We start from the raw sequence: 17186 nt of genomic DNA, 5'->3' as shown, positions 1-17186 counted from the left end.
AGTCAAGGAAGCTTTGCATGTTCCCTGAAGGCGGGCGGTATAGAGCAACAAATAAGAAGCGCATACACTTAATGGTCAGCAATTCACAATCTGGCGTTGAGGAAGTTAATTCCTGAACAACTGTCATCTCTGGAAAGCTTTCCGCAACGAGAATTTACGAGACAACGAGAATTTCAAGAGCGTTCTAACCGAACACCCTCGAACGAAGGAAGCCCTATAGTTCCTTCCGCGTCCAACAGATGGTGCCAGTTTCTCCGCAAGTGGCGGATTCAGTTATTCATGCCTTAAACGGTATATTTTTATTTGTGGGGAGGCTGCCTGTGCGCTCTCGTTCAGTCACTTTCTGGAGCTGTACTATATAATCTATATTTTCTTCTGGATCTCAATTATTTCTGAAGTTCCGCTTTATTTGCAGCCGACCATTACCACTCCCATCTCTACAGACACCGCCAGGGTGAGCAGACGTTTGGTTGAGGAATTGCCTTCTACTGTACATTTACCTCTATCTTCAAGTCTTCTAATTTCATCTTAAGTACCGTCAAGGCGAAGATTTACGTACATTTGGAACCAGCCGGCTGACGGGCTTTAAAATGCAGCTTGACTCTCCATAGCTGTAATGACAACAATCTAGGCGCATTGATTCGGTTCGAACTCAGCTCCGCAGCAGCGCAAAATGTCGGTTCGGACCGGTTCAGGAAAGTGAATTTTGAGCAGATTGCCATGGATACGTCGAAAAGGGGAAAAAAATAAAACACTGTCAAGGAGCCCGCGAAGAGGGAATCACACACGTAACATGAAAAACGGTTAGGAGCAAATTAGGAGCCGTTTTTCAGATTGCCATGGGTTAAAAGCAAGCTCATCCTTACGATCCTCAAATAGCACAAATAGCAGTAATTTTGTTGTTCTTGTTGCCGACACAGCGGTGGTTCATGCATGTTACAGATCTGCATTTCAGGTGCAACGTTACGGTAGCATAGTGTGTGCTCTACTTTCACTCATCATATACACCATATTAGATCCTGCTCAGGGACTTGCCGTTATTGTCACAGCCGTTATTGGCTGTTGTTGCTATGTTCAGTTTTGGTTTCGAATTTGTTGGCAATGCGCCTCAATCCGCTGTGTAAATCGTAGTTCCAATCTCTCACAATGCACATTACGTCTGAACCATTTCGTGAATCAGTAACCACCTAAATTTTTTTCGATTGAGTTCCGGTTCGTTTCGACGAGGGCAAAAAAAGATATATATTTTTGGTTCAGTTTCGGTTCCGATCCCTGCATGCAGCTTCATTTGTGGCAAGTTGCTGTGTTGTAGAAGCAGAGCCGTCAATCCTCTGCCTAAACAGAGAAATGTAGATGTGTTTTTCTTCACGGATCAGCCACGAAATTCCTCAGACGTTAACACTCTCATGGACCGTAGACAGAGGTGCCTCATTATAGGCCTTATGCATTCTGAACTCTAGTCATATTCGCGTTCTTTCTATACATATCTGTCACATAACAAAAATGTAAGAGTGAATCATATTCTTTAAATTATCAGCTCTGATACTGAGGATACATTCTCCAGTAGTGTGACGAAAACTATGAACATACCCGTTCAACAACAACTGAAATAAGTAGTTACCTGAAAGCCAAAAATATCTCATTTGACGCGAATCGCTCGGCAAAACGATACTTGGGATCCACACGTCGTGAAATCATTCAAATTGAAAGTTGAAACGGGTACTCCGATTATATCTTTCGAGCCCGTGTCATCTACTTGCGCTTTGCATTCACATAATTGTATAATTTTGTTGCAACTTTAGAACCTGTTTTGCCGTCGACCCACCTGTAACGCTCCACTTGTGGACCAACAGTATCCTAAATAAAAAATAAAATGAATAAAAATAATACGGTCCCGAGCCTGACTACTATCACGGAACCTGTAGTCGACGCAACGGATGTTACTGCAATAGCTGGACGTGCGTTCTCTCACGCACAGTGAACAAACATTGAGAAGGTTCACAATACGCACTCCTGCTCAGTGTTTATATTGTAGCCGTACAAGATGCTGGGTATTGATACCGAATGTACTGAGCCTACGAAGTCGAGGGAAAAACAAGCGGCTGAAATGAAATCGGGAGCAAGCACTAGTGTACATCCCGAACTGGTGAGGTTGAGGAATACGTTGCCGTAATCGGAAGCAGCGTACCTGTCAGTGTGATACGCGTGTACAGCCAAAATTGCCTTCCCCTTTCTTTCTGATTTCTGACATCCGCTTACTCGTGTTACCTCCATATCCCTCGGACACAAGTATGGACACCAGGCTATGTCATTGTCTGGCAGGAGTTTGGCCCGTGGACACTCCGGTAACGATATTTACGCCGTGGGTCGCAAGACTGTAATTGAAATTTAACATTTTGGGACAATGTTAGTGTGCATAGGGCCGGATTCGGACAAAGAAATCTTACCAGGGAAATATACTTCAGACCGACCAGTGGACATTTAAGGCGTTATAATTCGAGTAAGAGCTGTTCCCAGTCCGAACCTTGGCTGAGGTTCATGATTAACAGCACACCTCAGAGCAGCTTTGTCTGTGCAGGCCTATGCTGCAGATATTCTGCTTGGCTTCCAAACATTTACTGCCGGTTCAGCGAGCGCACAGTGGGACAAGATGGACGAATGTGTTACAAAGGAGATGAACGCGGTAATAACATCTTTATCTGTACTCCTACATCAAAATTCATTGCTCAGCCTCTGAGTCACTTCCACAGCGTCTTCCATACGGTTACCAGGAGAAACAATGTAGTGTGTAACCGTCTAACGCAGACTGGATAATGGATCGATAGAATGCCATGGACGAAGGGAGTGAGGAGATAAGAGCCGACAAACGCTGAGCAGAACAGATTCAGCAGACATGCTTCCTAATGATTGGTTCAGAAATTAAGCGAGTTTCATCTTGCTTTACATAGCACACCAGGGATTTTAAAAGAGGTAAAAACCCCAGTGCAGGGGTAAACAAATGACAAGACGGAGACGAAGAGCATTGACTGACAAACACAATTTTAATCCGCCAGACGCACGCTTACGTAGAACCCTGCTTGCACAACCTCTAGTGGGAGCCAATGACCGACACAATCAACTAGAACTTTCCTATCACACCAAAGCAAACAACCGCCCTCCGACAACCTGTCCCTCCTTTTATCTCTCAATACATTGCTGGATTTTGCCAGTTAACAACACAGAAGCCACGTTTTCTCTCGGGTATCTGGGTATCAGAGAGCCACACAGCTCTCACCTGCCTGTTTTGTGAATAACGCGTCTTACAGGAGAACCCATAACTTACGACTTTTAAACAAAACCTGTGTTTTTCAGATCTGTGGCTCGCACCCGGAACATGCCCTTAAGTGTTTACCATATTAGCCATATTAACCAGCTTACCATATTCCTTTCCCCTCGAGGCCTTATGTTCCGTCAAACATACATGATACATGAACACAGCGTTTAGTTTGACCAATGTACTGGCAACCACACGACAAAGGAATTCAATAAACAACCCCGACCATACAGACCACAAAAGGATAAAAGTGTTTTAGACGACTCCCTCCACCCCCTTTTTGTCCGGTTTACTCTTGCCATCAGAGACCTAAGCCATTCACCCCTTTTAAATACATCATCAACGCCGTGCCTGATGAAAATGCGTGATCACCCCAACACCCCTCCAATCCCTCTGTTCACGCTGCGATTGAGGACCACTAGACTCCTTAATTGACCTACGTACAACATCACTCATTGTATTACCTCGGATACCCAGGTTCCTTACGCCTAGTCTTCTGCTCCATGCAACTCGACCCCACTTTATGGGCACACGACCTCCCAAAGCATTTTTTACCAGAGATTTTGCTACTGCAGCTTTAACTGTTTTTTTTATATTGGAGTTAAAAGGCGTTTCTACAGCACTGCCGATATTCCCAACAAAACACTCCCTTCCTCTCAGAAGAAATCTTCAGATCCAAATACTGTACTTGACCATCCTCTTCCCTTTCAATAACTCTAAACCCAAACCCTATCGAACAAACTCACCCAGCATACCCGATTCATCACTAATCCCAAACCCACACGCACCAAAAAGTCACCAACATACCTGCTAATAAATCCCCCCTCCAAATCCCCTGGAAACAGCTGCCTACTTTTGCCAACTCCAAATCACTTATCAAAGGAGCAATTTTTGAACGTATACCCGCACTATCCCGTTGGCAGAAAACCCACCCGAAAGCTGTACCACAGTGCATTCTAAATACAGTTTTAAATGTCAAAAAAATTTCAGAGATTTTAATTTAAACAATTTAAAAAGGGACTTTAAAAAGCGTCTGAAACGGTAAATTTTGATATGGGGTAGCAAGTGTTAGAAGCAGTGCGCTGAAGAACCTCTCACCTGATGCATTAAAGATATAGTCGTTACAGCTCTTCAGCCCAACACTTTGAAAGCATATAAAAAGTGATTACCTACACAAGTGGCGTTTGTCTCGAAGCCTGCTCTGTACTAACGACGTATCCCTCTGTTGCAGCGATACTTCCACGAGCTGGACAAGGATGTTGCTCCGCTTATTGCGCAACTGAGTAATGTTACTGATCGAGTGAGTGAACTTGAAATAATATAAGGTATATTGTGCATTGATTGAGTGCTACAAATTCTGCGAGAATGTGTAGGGCGTGTTGGTTGGGACTGAACATGATTGAGAACGCGGAGGGACACACACACACACAGGTGTGTCTTCGTCTCTCCGCGTTTTCAATATCATGTTCAACTACAAATAATGTTTCTATCTTTATTTTCTTTTGTTCTTTTTTTTTTTTGGTGGGGAACTGCGGGGACAAAAAAATTGCGTGGACTGTGCATTGTGTTGACTGGGTATCTGGGTATCGTGCAATACTAATTTTTAGTATTTAACGTCCAAAGTGGGATATGCCATTGGCAGATACTAAAATTCGCGTTTTTCGCGTGGACAAAGAAATCGCGAAGTATTGCACAGTACATATTTCACAGTCCCTAGCCTCACTCACACAAAAGCCAGTGAAGTGTTTACGAGTGATTAGTCACCCTTGTAGGCTTCGTCCAGTGCACCAACGCTTTGCCCTCACACTCACTCTGTCCTCACTGTGAGTCGACTTATTATTCTGATTCCCACATCACCCGCCAGCAATCGGTATCGCTCCCTGCGATAAAACTCCCCGATCATCATCATCATCACCAAATAAAGTTGTTGCTGTTTGCCCCTGGAGTGATTATAGAGAGTCACTACAATTTTTTTTTTTTTTCATGCGATAGCATTACTTTGGTACTCCTTATGATCTTCTGTGCGATGAAAGATGTTGTTCCAGCCTCAGAACATGAGTTCTCTCATTCCTGTGCGATGTCAGCGAAGGCTCACTAGTAGCGCGCTGAGGCGCGGTAGATCGCGCCACAGCAACCGCATTGAGGGACCCTATGCGCGGCGCAGCTGGGCGTGTGGCCTAGCCTGCCAACTCCCTTGCGTGCTCACTCCCGGTAGGCTTCGCGGCGCAGCTTCAGATTACGTGGTTGTGAGCTCAGTAGAGCTGGTAGAGTATGCTAGTAGTATGTGTGCTACAGTTTACTACCACATCTGGTCATGCGACGACAAAGAAAGCGGCGTCTCACTGAAGACTGAGCAGATGAGTAAACATGTCAGCGCATCAAGAGAAACATGCATGAGACTCTCGAACAGCAAGAGCGTCGTCTTGCTTCGTTGGCAGCCTACCGACAAAGACAAGGGGCTGAAGGACGAGCTCAACGTATGGTCACACGACGACAGCTGAGAGTTACTAGAGAACTGTGTGGTACACTCTTAAGAAAAAAAGGCTGAAAACGGGTAGAAGCGCAACAGTTCTTCCCGACCTATTTTCCCTCTACCGGCTGCAGGTTGAAGTTGTGCTGTTTCTGCCCTTTTGCTCAACTCGACTCAACAACGAGGAGGAGGGGGAGGAGTGTCGTTGGGAGGAACCTGATTAGGCGGCATGTTTCTCGGGAAGGGAAAGGTGGTGGAGAGGAGGAGAGGAAAGGGTGAAGTGGAAGACCGAGCGGAATCCACTCGGGGGGAGGATAGCTGCGTCCATGGGCCGACTTCAGGGGAACTGTGCCGGCATACGCCTATTACACATCTGAGGGAAACCCAGGAAAAACCCCAGACGGCACAGCCGGCCCGCGGATTCGAACCGCGGACCTTCCAGTCTCCAAGCGCACGCGTTACCGCTGCGCCACCGGAGCTGGTAACCACTGTGGCAATCTTGTCACTATTAGGGTTCAAGTGACTCTTTTTTTTCTTTTTGTGTGTTTCGTAGGAGGGTCACTAATGGAAGTGTAAATGGAGTCACTCAAGCGACGAGAATAGTTGAGGGTTACTAATCCTGCGCACAAAGGCGTTTGGTCCAACTTCGAGGTCACTGTTCAAGAGATTAGCCAGAGCGACCAAACACAGAGTGTCTGCGCTTGCGCGGAATCGCTGATTGTGTAAAAGGGGTCAGTATTAGACGAACGCTGAAAGTGACAGACTGTCAGTTTGCACGTGGACATTGCTGCCCCGAAGGCCATGCGTGCGGCCTAATGACTATGCTGAGTCGGGTATTCGCATCTGCATGGTGGAAGGTGTTATCGGTTCAGCTGCAATGGTATGAACATAAGCAAGGTGGAGTTAGGACAGAATCAGGTGAGTAATTTTGATATTCAAGATTTTTCTTCCCGAGCGTCTTATATGCAGTGATCAGATGTGTTTTGCGCATTGCGTGTTCGGGTTGACCGGCATGTCGTCTGACACTTTTTCAGCATCCTATGAAACTGCAATATGAGCAAATGCGTTTGTGTAATTCACGCAGGTCACCATGACAACTTTAGCACGGCACCTTGTCAGCGCCCGCCGGTTGTGATTACGGGATCCACTTCGAAAATGAAGAAACGGAGCCATAACATACGGTGAGCCACTGTTTGATGGGAGAAGGCATTCATCGCTCGAGTCATGTTTTTTTAGATGTGCGCTGTGTTATTTATTTATTTTTTTCTTGGCTTTTGTTCACTGCCGGGTTAGCCTTCTTTTTGCATGCCTATTTCTGAGGGAATCGCACATGTAAACATATTTCTGAATTTTTCTGAGAAGTGAAACATGTACCGTCGTTATTATTTATCGCTTATCTTAAATGCTCTATTAATGCCATTTACATTTCAGTTGAAATCATCCGTCCTGCCACGTGTTCCTCCGGCCAGATATTATAGACCGGGCGAAGATTCGTGTGTATTTAGAGCGACACAGTAGTGTGAAACGGCGAGCCCTCAGAAGTTATCCCGATGCCCTTGTTATGGTGGATGCATGTGGAATTTATGTGCAAGACAGTCCATGCAAGTGCTGTGCAGTCTGATGGATGCACCAATGTAGTCGTCTGTGTTGTGTCGTGTTTTCTTTCGTGTCTCCGTGCTCAGGCTTCTTCAAAATGGATGTACCTTTCACATTGGTAAGCGCAAGTGTACGATTCCAATTGTGACGTGCTAATAAAATAGTGTGACCAGTAACAGTTGTCTACGTACATGTTCTATCTTATCCACACAAATACTATACGTCAAGTTCTTCTCAGAAGGGCAGACGTCCTTCATGAAAGGCGGAGTAAATATTTCCCTACAAGGTCTAAATACCCCGTCATTACGGGTAGAGATATGCCACCGGTAGGCACAGCACGAATAATAGCAGAGATTCTTACCATTTCGGGTAAAAAATTGTCTTCCAATAAGGGAGAACAGTTCTACTCACGGTAGAACTGTCTTCCGGGAATGGTTGAGTATTTAGCGTCAAGATGGGCAGATATTTCTCATCCTTGGGGTAGAGGTGTCTTCCATATGGAGAGAAAAGATAGACCCCCCAGAGGAATAACAGTCAACCATGTAGGGGCAGAATTTTGCCACTAACAGGGTAGAATTCTCTTCACACTCAGGGGTAGAACTGTTCCACCAGTGTGGTAGAAATGAAGGGGTAGAAGTGTTTCTACCCCTCACTTTCTACCCCAAAAGGGTTGAGAATCTGTGACAACACACTTCTACCCCAAAAGGTAGAAAATTACACCTTTTTTTCTTAGAGTGTATGTGGGAGCGGATCTTCAGTTCGAACGGCAATTCGTGAGCGGTCGATTTGAAACACCGTTTGCAGTATGTGATCGTATGTGGTTCGCTACTGAGGTCAAAAGGGAGCGAGCTGAGTGGGCGCATGTGTTCACTGAAGCATTTAAATCACTTAGCAGCTTAGCGAGACAGCAGCAATGTTGTCGCATTACGCCTCGTTCCATCAGCAGAGCGGCAGCCACTCTTTTCGTATTATGGACCAGCATCGGTCAAAGTCTCGGTACGCAAAACGGAAATGCCATCAGTGAACAATAGGCGCTTCCACGAATTTCTGAAAGTTCCCGCAAACTTGAGATTTTGGGACTGTTGAAGAGTGCGAGTGGGAATGTTGAAGCGTGTACTACATACTCAGCTTTTCTTCTGGATGCAGGTGACCAACGAACTGGGACGGTGCAAGCCGATATCAGACTTCTACAATGATGCATTCATTTTGTTTTGCGATGCATCCCTCAATAGCATGGTACGTACGCGCATCATTTCATGTGATCTGTTACAATGGTTCTCCGCAGTGCTGCCTGCACAGGCTGCACTGCGCCCCTTCGGGCATTTTTAAGTTGCGTGTGGCCAAAGTTTTTGGGACGCACATCTGATATCAGACATAATGTGTCATGATACAGAGGAAGAAGTAAATGCATTAATTCTTTCCCGCCATGTTTCTGACATAATGTGAAGAAGGGCTTTTCTGAGAGAGAAGTATTGGGACGTCCAGGTAATCCGAGTGATTCAAAAATAGTTCTTCGTGTTGTGCCTGCTGCCTAGGAGTAGTGAGAAAACAGGACTGTCAGTTGTACCTCCCAAGACACCAGACACGTCTTACTCTATAACGAAAACAAAAAAAGAAAAATACTTCGCGCGCGCACAACACTTGAAAAAGAGAACTGCATAACTATATGATCGTAGCCAAAATGCACTCAGAATGTCTTTATATCTGAAAGCATTGGAAACGTTACTACCTATTTGTTTATATGGGCCTTCAGGAAAGAGGTTCTCTACCAAAGCAACCTAGATAGAGAAGGCCTGCTTAATTTCTCCTCCTACTCTTTCCCACACAGACATATAAAGTCAAGCTGTCAATCATTCCGAGCTCTTGTAGACGCCCCCCGACACCCCAACGATTGTAAAAACCCCACTCCATTCCAATATTCCGATATACGAAATGCCAGAGCTTTCGGCCGCCTTACCCAGGCAACACATGGTGCGCTAGTATACGTCTAAAATATCTCTAAATGTAGACCTTGGGAATGTCTATTAGACGTCTAACAAAGTAGCTGTATTGCTCCGTATCCGTCCCCTAGCCCAGCTAACGTTACGCTAAAATACGGCTATTAGACGGATAAGTATAGCATCGATTTGGACATTTTTTACACCAAATCTCTAAAATGGGGCAGTACTTATCTATCCACTGAGCCGTCATATAGACATGTATTAGCCATGATGTCTAAAATTATACATAATTTATACCCTAATTTTGGCACTAGTGGCCCATGGATTGGTTCATTCAGGTATATGTCCCTCACGTGCACATGCAGGTATGTGTCCTTCATGCGCAGTATGTCTATTCAATTCAAAGAGGCACCATGAATGTTGGTACAAGATTTATTCCTAATACAGGGTAAACACTGACTAGAGTCGCAAACATGCGGACAGGTTACCAGACCAAGTTACCAAGAGCTCTATGGGCGAAGCACGGTGTGTGGGCAATGCCCGAGAAGTACACGGGACACCACTCACGGGACGTCACTTGAATGTAGGGCGCATAGGGTTGTCTCAAACTTGGGCCCAAGTGCTCGCTGATGAGGCACCGTCGTGCGCGCTTCAATTTTTTTTCCCGGCATCCGCTCCGATTTGAAGTTTGAAATTTGTACCAATGTACGTGCGTTGGGCCAGAGCGGCCTTTGCGCACACGGACGCACGTCTGGTTAGTTTCGGTTTCTCGGACCACCGGTGTCGAGCGTCAAGGTAATTTTAATTAGTACCTTTAACGCCCTCTTGACAAGCAATGCTATTTTGGGGAAAGTATGAGGGGACAGTGCATTTACTTTCGACTGAACGACGGGGCGACATGCAAAACAAATGCACCGTCAAAAGATGCCAACAGTACGCGGACAAAGGCTCCGGAGTATCTTTCCACAAGTAAGTGACACGTATGTTTAGTATTGTTACTTAATTGCACTGCATTTTCTTCAACAAACGCTTGATATTTGTGGACATTTGGTTGTTACTCGGACTTATACTGCCAGCAGAGACAACACGAACAACAGTGATTTCGCGACTGTGCTGCAACAATAACACATTATTATAAGATAATACAAAAGGAAAGCAGGAATGAACGCCAACATGGGCATTTAATACTGCGGCACTTTAATAGGTGTACTTTGTACTACTTTCGTTTCCCGTTCATTGTTCGCGATTTTCGTAAGAATGATTACTTAATTGTTTCGCTGCTGTTTGATACACCTTTCCCCCCTGTCACGTTTGTTTTGCCTTCTTCACCTTATCAGAGAGATAAGGTGTGCGTTTGGGGCGTGCGAGACGTGGCATCGAGCTATAAATTGAAGTTTTTCGGGCTGGCAGGGGCTCTTTGTTTTTGGCTCTAGGCCTGCCTTGGCGCGTAGCGCCGCTTATTTTCACATTTTTATCGGCTGCTCCTATCCTGATGTGAGTAGATAGTACTGTTTGCATGTATAGCTACTTTGCGGTCGTGCTGTACGGGCTGCCGGGACACGATTGCTCGGACGAGGCACCCACGATAGGAGCTTCCCATGTCGTAGAGCCGTAGCGCGCACCACGCGCTGCCCGTGCAGCACCGAAACTGTGCAGGAGTCATTACGATATCTAGCCTCTCGTGTGGCACCAGCGTGCAGCACTGAGAATGGCGGGGTTCTGAAGTCGCGCGAATCATGGTCCGCTGCTGAAAAGTTCTCTTAATCGTTGTGGTATACAGCGTGTTCAAGGAGCGTGTGTCATTGTCAGAGATTTCATCAGGTAAACATCCTAAAATTGTGACGCCAGCTGTGGGGCTACCACGTTGTACCAGTTACTTTCTCCCACGAAAATGTAATATTTGATTATGTATTTCAACAGGGTGCCTCGACAGAACACAAGCCTGCACACAAGGTGGGTACAGTGGCTGGAAAGGGCAGCCGTATACGTATCGCGCACACCACCGTGTGTGCTCGCTGCACTTTGAGCCAGGCTGCTTTTATACTGGGCACACTCAAAGACAAAGACTCAAGCCTGATGCATGCCCTTCAATTCCTGCCCAAGATGCAGAGGTAACAAAAACGTAGTCAAAGTTTTAAGAGAGACTGACGGTGTTTGCAAAATGCAGAACCAAGAACAGCAGGAGCAGTGGGACCAAGCTATTGTCACGCTGTCGCCACTTCACACGGAAACAACTGTTACATCACAAGCAGCTGGCTTTGAATCCCCTGAAGTAGTCCCAGAAGGGCACATAAAGGTAAGTTTTCCACCCACACATATCAGGAAAGAAAAAGCGGTACCATAACTACCAGTTGCCTCATGACTACAGCACGACTACAGCGTTGCAGCACAGGAACTAATACAGTCCTGGAAAGTCGCAGTTGTGTGCGATGGCTTGTCGTCCAATGTAGCAATGGGAAAGATTATTGGCTGTAGGATCCATGAACGGCAGTCTGAGGACTCTCAAACATCCTTTCCTCACGCAGTAAGACCAGCAGGGCCAATCTTCGTCTTCGATGCTGCGCATGCACTGAAGCTGCTCAGGAACCTTCTCGGCGACAAGGGCACATTTTACAGCTCTGAATATGGAGTAAGTTCTCATGCCATTATCTAGAATTTCGTTGTCCTTATGCTCAAAATGTTGTAGGTAGTGGAGTGGGACTACATCGTTAGACTGCACACGCTACAAGCTGAAGAAGGGCTTCGCGTAGCTAACCGGCTCACTTGGGCTCATACTGAGTACAAACGGGAAATAATGAATGCGCGTCTGGCTGCACAAACATTCAGTGCATCTGTGAGCCTTGCACTCCAATTTGCACGAGTCCTGGGCCTTCCACAATTCCAGGGCAGTGAGGGAACAGAGAGGTTCCTCACAGATGTCAATGAGTAAGAGTAGTGAATGCTCTTGCTGTGCCCTACCTAATCATATTCAATTTTTCCTTGTAGTGCTTTTGACCTGTTAATTCGCATGCACCGCATGCCAAAGAGTTCAAGGCACCCCTCCGTCCAGCAACATTTAGTGGCCACGAAGAGAGGATGTTGTCCACTGATGACACTGAGGCTGCCATCGGGGAGACTGGCGGTTGAGGATGGCCGTAGGATGTCAACAATCAGCCTCGCCTTCTCCCTGAAAAGTGTTGCTCAACTAGCCAGCTACCTTGTCTCACAAAGGTTGTACAGGTAAGTTTCTATTAACCCACAATTCCCAAGCTGTACCACGCTTGTGATGGTTTCTTGTTTTTATTTTAATGGCGCTAAAATAAGCAACCTGAAAGTGAATGGCATTTAGGCTCTCGTAATCTGCGTTATTTATGTCCAAAAGGTTTAATATCTGGTGTCATGTCTGTATTGGCATAGTGTGCGTAAGCTCCTTCGGGGGAGAACTAACTACAAAAATATGTTTCTACCTTGCAGGCACATCTACACCTACAGACTAAGCCAAGACCACCTAGAGACTTTCTTTGGCTGTATTCGTCAGAGAGGGGGATGGAACAACAACCCATCTGCACTTCAGTTCCGCTACACCTACAGAGCACTACTAGTGCATGCAAATGTTCAACGGTCAGAAGCAGGGAATGTCGCTCCCAGCTTAGAAGGCATTCTCATGCTGAGACATCAAGGAACGCAGAGGCAGACCGAACAACAGCGAACTGAAGACCCCGATGACAATGTTCCACAGTCTAGTACACTTGACACAGCTGCATACTTCCTTGGCCATGATTATTCAAATGTTGAGAGGCTGACTGACTTCAGTGACGATATCCTAAAGTATATTCGTGGGCACCTTGTCGCCTCTGTGAGAGGTCGGATCACTTGCTCCGGTTCCATTGGCATTATGGTAGACTCTAGTGGAAGCAGCATTCTTCTCTTTCTGAGAGAAAATGAAAGCACGATGCCCTTCTTTGTTTGTACAAAACGTTCTTCGCTGTGGGGAACGTACCATGAGGCAAAGGAAAAGGGCTGATGTGCAGGCACTTGTTATGTCAGCATTTAAAATGTTTGCAGAAAGACACCTCAAGTAAGTGCATCGGAGAAACACTTCGAGGAAAACCCACAGCATGCTATTAGTTTGACGAAGGTCTTCTTTGACGAAGGAACATAGGGTTGTCTCAAACTTGGGCCCAAGTGCTCGCTGATGAGGCACCGTCGTGCGCGCTTCAATTTTTTTCCCGGCATCCGCTCCGATTTGAAGTTTGAAATTTGTACCAATGTTCATCACAAAGATGTGGCTTTCACACAAGAAATGTGTAACAAAATCGAAGGACCTCGACGGACGGGCTTGCCTGAATTGAGATGAAATCACCCACATACTCCTTCAGAAGGACCTTCGTCAAACTAATAGCATGCTGTGGGTTTTCCCCGATGCACTTACTTGAGGTGTCTTTCTGCAAACATTTTAAATGCTGACATAACAAGTGCCTGCACATCAGCCCTTTTCCTTTGCCTCATGGTACGTTCCCCACAGCGAAGAACGTTTTGTACAAACAAAGAAGGGCATCGTGCTTTCATTTTCTCTCAGAAAGAGAAGAATGCTGCTTCCACTAGAGTCTACCATAATGCCAATGCAACCGGAGCAAGTGATCCGACCTCTCACAGAGGCGACAAGGTGCCCACGAATATACTTTAGGATATCGTCACTGAAGTCAGTCAGCCTCTCAACATTTGAATAATCATGGTCAAGGAAGTATGCAGCTGTGTCAAGTGTACTAGACTGTGGAACATTGTCATCGGGGTCTTCAGTTCGCTGTTGTTCGGTCTGCCTCTGCGTTCCTTGATGTCTCAGCATGAGAATGCCTTCTAAGCTAGGAGCGACATTCCCTGCTTCTGACCGTTGAACATTTGCATGCACTAGTAGTGCTCTGTAGGTGTAGCGGAACTGAAGTGCAGATGGGTTGTTGTTCCATCCCCCTCTCTGACTAATACAGCCAAAGCAAGTATCTAGGTGGTCTTGGCTTAGTCTGTAGGTGTAGATGTGCCTGCAAGGTAGAAACATATTTTTGTAGTTCTCCCCCGAAGGAGCTTACGCACACTATGCCAATACAGACATGACACCGGATATTAAACCTTTTGGACATAAATAACGCAGATTACGAGAGCCTAAATGCCATTCACTTTCAGGTTGCTTATTTTAGCGCTATTAAACTAAAAACAAGAAACCATCACAAGCGTGGTACAGCTTGGGAATTGTGGGTTAATAGAAACTTACGTGTACAACCTTTGTGAGAAAAGGTAGCTGGCTAGTTAAGCAACACTTTTCAGGGAGAAGGCGAGGCTGATTGTTGACATCCTACGGCCATCCTCAACCGCCAGTCTCCCCGATGGCAGCCTCAGCGTCATCAGTGGACAACATCCTCTCTTCGTGGCCACTAAATGTTGCTGGACGGAGGGGTGCCTTGAACTCTTTGGCATGCGGTGCATGCGAATTTAGCAGGTCAAAAGCACTACAAGGAAAAATTTAATATGATTAGGTAGGGCACAGCAAGAGCATTCACTACTCTTACTCATTGACATCTGTGAGGAACCTCTCTGTTCCCTCACTGCCCTGGAATTGTGGAAGGCCCAGGACTCGTGCAAATTGGAGTGCAAGGCTCACAGATGCACTGAATGTTTGTGCAGCCAGACGCGCATTCATTATTTCCCGTTTGTACTCAGTATGAGCCCAAGTGAGCCGGTTAGCTACGCGAAGCCCTTCTTCAGCTTGTAGCGTGTGCAGTCTAACGATGTAGTCCCACTCCACTACCTACAACATTTTGAGCATAAGGACAAAATGGCATGAGAACTTACTCCATATTCAGAGCTGTAAAATGTGCCCTTGTCGCCGAGAAGGTTCCTGAGCAGCTTCAGTGCATGCGCAGCATCGAAGACGAAGATTGGCCCTGCTGGTCTTACTGCGTGAGGAAAGGATGTTTGAGAGTCCTCAGACTGCCGTTCATGGATCCTACAGCCAATAATCTTTCCCATTGCTACATTGGACGACAAGCCATCGCACACAACTGCGACTTTCCAGGACTGTATTAGTTCCTGGGCTACAACGCTGTAGTCGTGCTGTAGTCATGAGGCAACTGGTAGTTATGGTACCGCTTTTTCTTTCCTGATATGTGTGGGTGGAAAACTTACCTTTATGTGCCCTTCTGGGACTACTTCAGGGGATTCAAAGCCAGCTGCTTGCGATGTAACAGTTGTTTCCGTGTGAAGTGGCGACAGCGTGACAATAGCTTGGTTCCACTGCTCCTGCTGTTCTTGGTTCTGCATTTTGCAAACACCGTCAGTCTCTCTTAAAACTTTGACTACGTTTTTGTTACCTCTGCATCTTGGGCAGGAATTGAACGGCATGCATCAGGCTTGAGTCTTTGTCTTTGAGTGTGCCCAGTATAAAAGCAGCCTGGCTCAAAGTGCAGCGAGCACACACGGTGGTGTGCGCGATACGTATACGGCTGCCCTTTCCAGCCACTGTACCCACCTTGTGTGCAGGCTTGTGTTCTGTCGAGGCACCCTGTTGAAATACATAATCAAATATTACATTTTCGTGGGAGAAAGTAACTGGTACAACGTGGTATCCCCACAGCTGGCGTCACAATTTTAGGATGTGTACCTGATGAAATCTCTGACAATGACACACGCTCCTTGAACACGCTGTATACCACAACGATTAAGAGAACTTTTCAGCAGCGGACCATGATTCGCGCGACTTCAGAACCCCGCCATTCTCAGTGCTGCACGCTGGTGCCACACGAGAGGCTAGATATCGTAATGACTCCTGCACAGTTTCGGTGCTGCACGGGCAGCGCGTGGTGCGCGCTACGGCTCTACGACATGGGAAGCTCCTATCGTGGGTGCCTCGTCCGAGCAATCGTGTCCCAGCAGCCCGTACAGCACGACCGCAAAGTAGCTATACATGCAAACAGTACTATCTACTCACATCAGGATAGGAGCAGCCGATAAAAATGTGAAAATAAGCGGCGCTACGCGCCAAGGCAGGCCTAGAGCCAAAAACAAAGAGCCCCTGCCAGCCCGAAAAACTTCAATTTATAGCTCGATGCCACGTCTCGCACGTCCCAAACGCACACCTTATCTCTCTGATAAGGTGAAGAAGGCAAAACAAACGTGACAGGGGGGAAAGGTGTATCAAACAGCAGCGAAACAATTAAGTAATCATTCTTACGAAAATCGCGAACAATGAACGGGAAACGAAAGTAGTACAAAGTACACCTATTAAAGTGCCGCAGTATTAAATGCCCATGTTGGCGTTCATTCCTGCTTTTCTTTTGTATTATCGTATAATAATGTGTTATTGTTGCAGCACAGTCGCGAAATCACTGTTGTTCGTGTTGTCTCTGCTGGCAGTATAAGTCCGAGTAACAACCAAATGTCCACAAATATCAAACGTTTGTGCAAGAAAATGCAGTGCAATTAAGTAACAATATTAAACATACGTGTCACTTACTTGTAGAAAGATACTCCGGAGCCTTTGTCCGCGTACTGTTGGCATCTTTTGACGATGCATTTGTTGGGCATGTCGCCCCGTCGTTCAGTCGAAAGCAAATGCACTGTCCCCTCATACTTCCCCAAAATAGCATTGCTTGTCAAGAGGGCCTTAAAGGTGCTAATTAAAATTACCTTGACGCTCGACACCGGTGGTCCGAGAAACCGAAACTAACCAGACGTGCGTCCGTGTGCGCAAAGGCCGCTCTGGCCCAACGCACGTCGTATTTACGTCCACTAGCGGTGCCAGCAACGAACAAAACTCTTCATAACAGTCAGGTGAGGACTTAAATACAAGCCAGACATGTATCTGATGCGTTTATTAGCAAATACTTGGAGAAACGTC

At 46.2% G+C, this 17186-nt stretch overlaps 1 protein-coding gene across 9 annotated transcripts in view; it reads left to right on the top strand.

Annotated features, from left to right (window-relative positions):
* The window catches only part of LOC135388602 (uncharacterized), a 100230-nt gene that overhangs the window by 63477 nt on the left and 19567 nt on the right, over positions 1–17186 (top strand). For 7 of the 9 annotated variants that reach the window (XM_064618233.1, XM_064618238.1, XM_064618234.1 and 4 more), the window contains 4 exons: positions 416–454; positions 2579–2683; positions 4545–4613; positions 8526–8615. In XM_064618233.1, the coding sequence (XP_064474303.1) occupies positions 416–454; positions 2579–2683; positions 4545–4613; positions 8526–8615 (303 nt within the window). The remainder of the gene's footprint in view (positions 1–415; positions 455–2578; positions 2684–4544; positions 4614–8525; positions 8616–17186) is intronic. The other 2 variants (XM_064618235.1, XM_064618236.1) reach the window with 2 other exon arrangements.

Source organism: Ornithodoros turicata, chromosome 3, assembly GCF_037126465.1.
Source record: "Ornithodoros turicata isolate Travis chromosome 3, ASM3712646v1, whole genome shotgun sequence".
Lineage (NCBI taxonomy): Eukaryota > Metazoa > Arthropoda > Arachnida > Ixodida > Argasidae > Ornithodoros > Ornithodoros turicata.
Note: the sequence above shows the minus strand (reverse complement) of the source record. Positions and strands in the feature narration are given on the sequence as shown.